At 34.1% G+C, this 2,752-nt stretch overlaps 1 protein-coding gene across 1 annotated transcript; it reads right to left on the bottom strand.

The window, feature by feature from the left end:
* Window positions 1–274: 274 nt before the first annotated feature.
* LOC120120882 lies at window positions 275–2,205 on the bottom strand. The gene is made up of 2 exons (XM_039140396.1): window positions 1,904–2,205; window positions 275–964 (listed from the first exon to the last, which is right to left on the bottom strand). Exons 1-2 carry the CDS (start codon window positions 2,123–2,125, stop codon window positions 734–736), a joined length of 453 nt encoding a protein of 150 aa, XP_038996327.1. The 5' UTR covers window positions 2,126–2,205; the 3' UTR covers window positions 275–733.
* Between the last annotated feature and the right edge of the window lie 547 nt (window positions 2,206–2,752).

Consider the following 2,752-nt stretch of genomic DNA (forward strand, 5'->3'; position numbering starts at 1 on the left):
CATGCATTCTTGTGACTCACTCTTGTGTTTCCCCGAGTTGCGTACGCATCATTTTGTATCAACATGCATCGCAGATAACAATTGTTTACATTAAGATCAATCTATGCATTAATTTTTCCCTATTCAAGGATTCCTAAATCCTAGTTGGTGAAAAAGTATGGGCTTGAAGCAAAGCTACACTAAATGTTTAACCAACCAATCCACACTGATACCATTCCCTTATTTATAAGAGGTAGGGCCGAAAGATATGCAGATAAGAATACGAAACCTGATCTCAACAAAGACTAAAACGTAAATCATTTACCCCTGTCCAACGGCTACTGGACCATTATTATTAAGCATCAAGTGTCGGCATACTGGATGGATATAACTATCTTCACAAATAAGCCAACCTTGAAACAACTTCCTAGTTGAGGTTCTTAGTTTCCTCCTTATCAACAGAAACATAAGTTCAAACAAAACAATTTTCAGCATGTTGCCTGATAAAACAATTTGACCAGGTAAACATGCATATCATCTTTCAGTCCACCAGATCAGATTAAAAACTCATCACAATTGTGTTCAAAAGATTATAATGGAAAAAAAGGAAGAAAGATCCCTACAAAGAAGCCTAAGATGGAGATCACATCAGATAGAACATGATAGAAGTGTTCACCCAAAAAGTAAGACTCAAGATCCCACCGGATGTTGTAAAGCAGTGAAGTTAATTGCAGGCAAAGATTGCCAGGATAAATTATTTTTTAGTTTTCTTCTTTCTCTTAGAGGAAGGCTTCTTGGTTTGCAGTTCAGGCTCCGGAGGGCTTTCTAATTGGTCAGTTCGAGGTTCTTCAGGCAGCGTACAATGCAAAAATTTCTTGTTAGAACCAACTTTGTTGCAGAACAATTTTAACAATTTTCTTCCCCTCATCCATTTCAGCATTATCTTCATGTGTGTTCTGCTGTTTAATCCACAAATACCAGCTTCCTGTTGTTAGAATGAAGAGCGTCAAAGTTAGAAACAAGAAGCTTGTACCAATACACAAAATAAGCAATTAAGCATAGCCTTCTATTCTCTCCTTATTCGGAAAGCTTTTCCCTGCTTTCATTGAAACATTAAGTCTGACACAATAAATGCAATGCAATGCAGAATCTTTGTAAACCAGTACAATTAATACCTAAGTAGAAACCATTAACTAGAGCATGATATCCAAATGAAAACAACTGCTTATAATATATGCAGTACTGTAATGTATCATGAAAATTCAACTATTTTGATTGGCATTGCAGCATACATTTAGTAAACCATTGCTGGATGTACAAAGCAATAATGGAAATTGACTATGTAAAGGGTTGACACTGTTTCTACCAGAAGATATTGATAATTACCCTCCCTTTGCACATGCCTTATGCTTAAAGATTCAGATATAACTCGTGTTCAAAAGGATAGAACACCAAATTAGAGCTAAAAAGAAAATGAAATTACAGCATTATCAGTGTAGCTACTGTAAAAAAAAAATGCCAAGGCAATCAATTCGATTCACCAGAAACAAAATGCAACTAACTTACAAGGAGATAGTGAGAAAATGAATTCAGTGATCTAATCTAGTGTTGGTAATAATCAATTATTAACAAATTAAAGCGGTTTTTGCCTCTTTAATTTCAGCATCCACTGTAATTGTAAATACACGATTCTATAAAAAAACCAGCTTTTAATTTCATAAAGTAAACCGACAAGACAGTATATTATATCAAAGAAAGAAACAAATGCACGATGAAATGGAAAGCAAAGCTAAGACCTTCTGCAGCTAATAGAATCAAGTAATCGGAAAAAATAAAGTTGAAATGATGCAAATTAGTGAAGGAGATGAGAATTATTTGAAATGATAATCACAAAAATACAATCAACAACAAGAAGAAAGAAAACCTGGGCGGCGGTCCAAGTGCTGGGAACGGTGAGAGGGCCACGTTGCTTGATGAGGTCGTAAAGGGAACCGGCGATGGATTTAGCTTCTTGAATAGGTACCTTTGGGTTAATCTTTCTCACATTCACTGCCCTACTCCTTGACATGTATCGGACCAACATATTCCCACCAACGCCGGCATTCCCTCCCTTTATGTTGTGCTTCACCAACCCTGCTAACCACATCTTCCCTTATCTTTCAAAGGCCAAAGCCTTCTTCCCCTCTAATCTTCAATTCTGCTTCCCCAATTCGATTTTAGGGTTTTAGGAAACTCGAGTAGGAGAGGGCGAGTGTTGTCACTTGGGACTACTGGGCCAGTTTTATCCCTTTTGGGGTTAATTGAAACGGGCTTTAAAACTTCAAAATCTTCTACAAACAATTGTGGGTTAATAATATTTACAAGCACTTTTGTTTCAAAAAATGATTTTAACCTTAAAAATAATATTTTTTTAATAGTTTAGAGATTATAAAGTAAAATTTATTTATCTTTAATTAATTGACAATATATATAATTGTTCGAATCGAAAACTTTTTAAGAAAAATGACATTCCCTATAAATAATGTTAAACGTTGATTTTTAGTGAGAAATATTTTTTCACAATTCAACAGTGTAAAAAGAGAAATTAGAAAATTTAACTTTTAGCTTTTTAAAATCACATGCCGTTGTAAATGGATAGAAACGAATCAAATTGTATTTATGTTTAATTATTTATTTTAGAAGGTGTTTATGTTCGATTAGTATATGTTTAAATTTTTTATTATCATATTCACATTTATTTATCTTTAAAAGTATTCATGTTTGATTCGTTGAA

Source organism: Hibiscus syriacus, unplaced genomic scaffold, assembly GCF_006381635.1.
Source record: "Hibiscus syriacus cultivar Baekdansim isolate YM2019G1 unplaced genomic scaffold, ASM638163v2 tig00110348_pilon, whole genome shotgun sequence".
NCBI lineage: Eukaryota > Viridiplantae > Streptophyta > Magnoliopsida > Malvales > Malvaceae > Hibiscus > Hibiscus syriacus.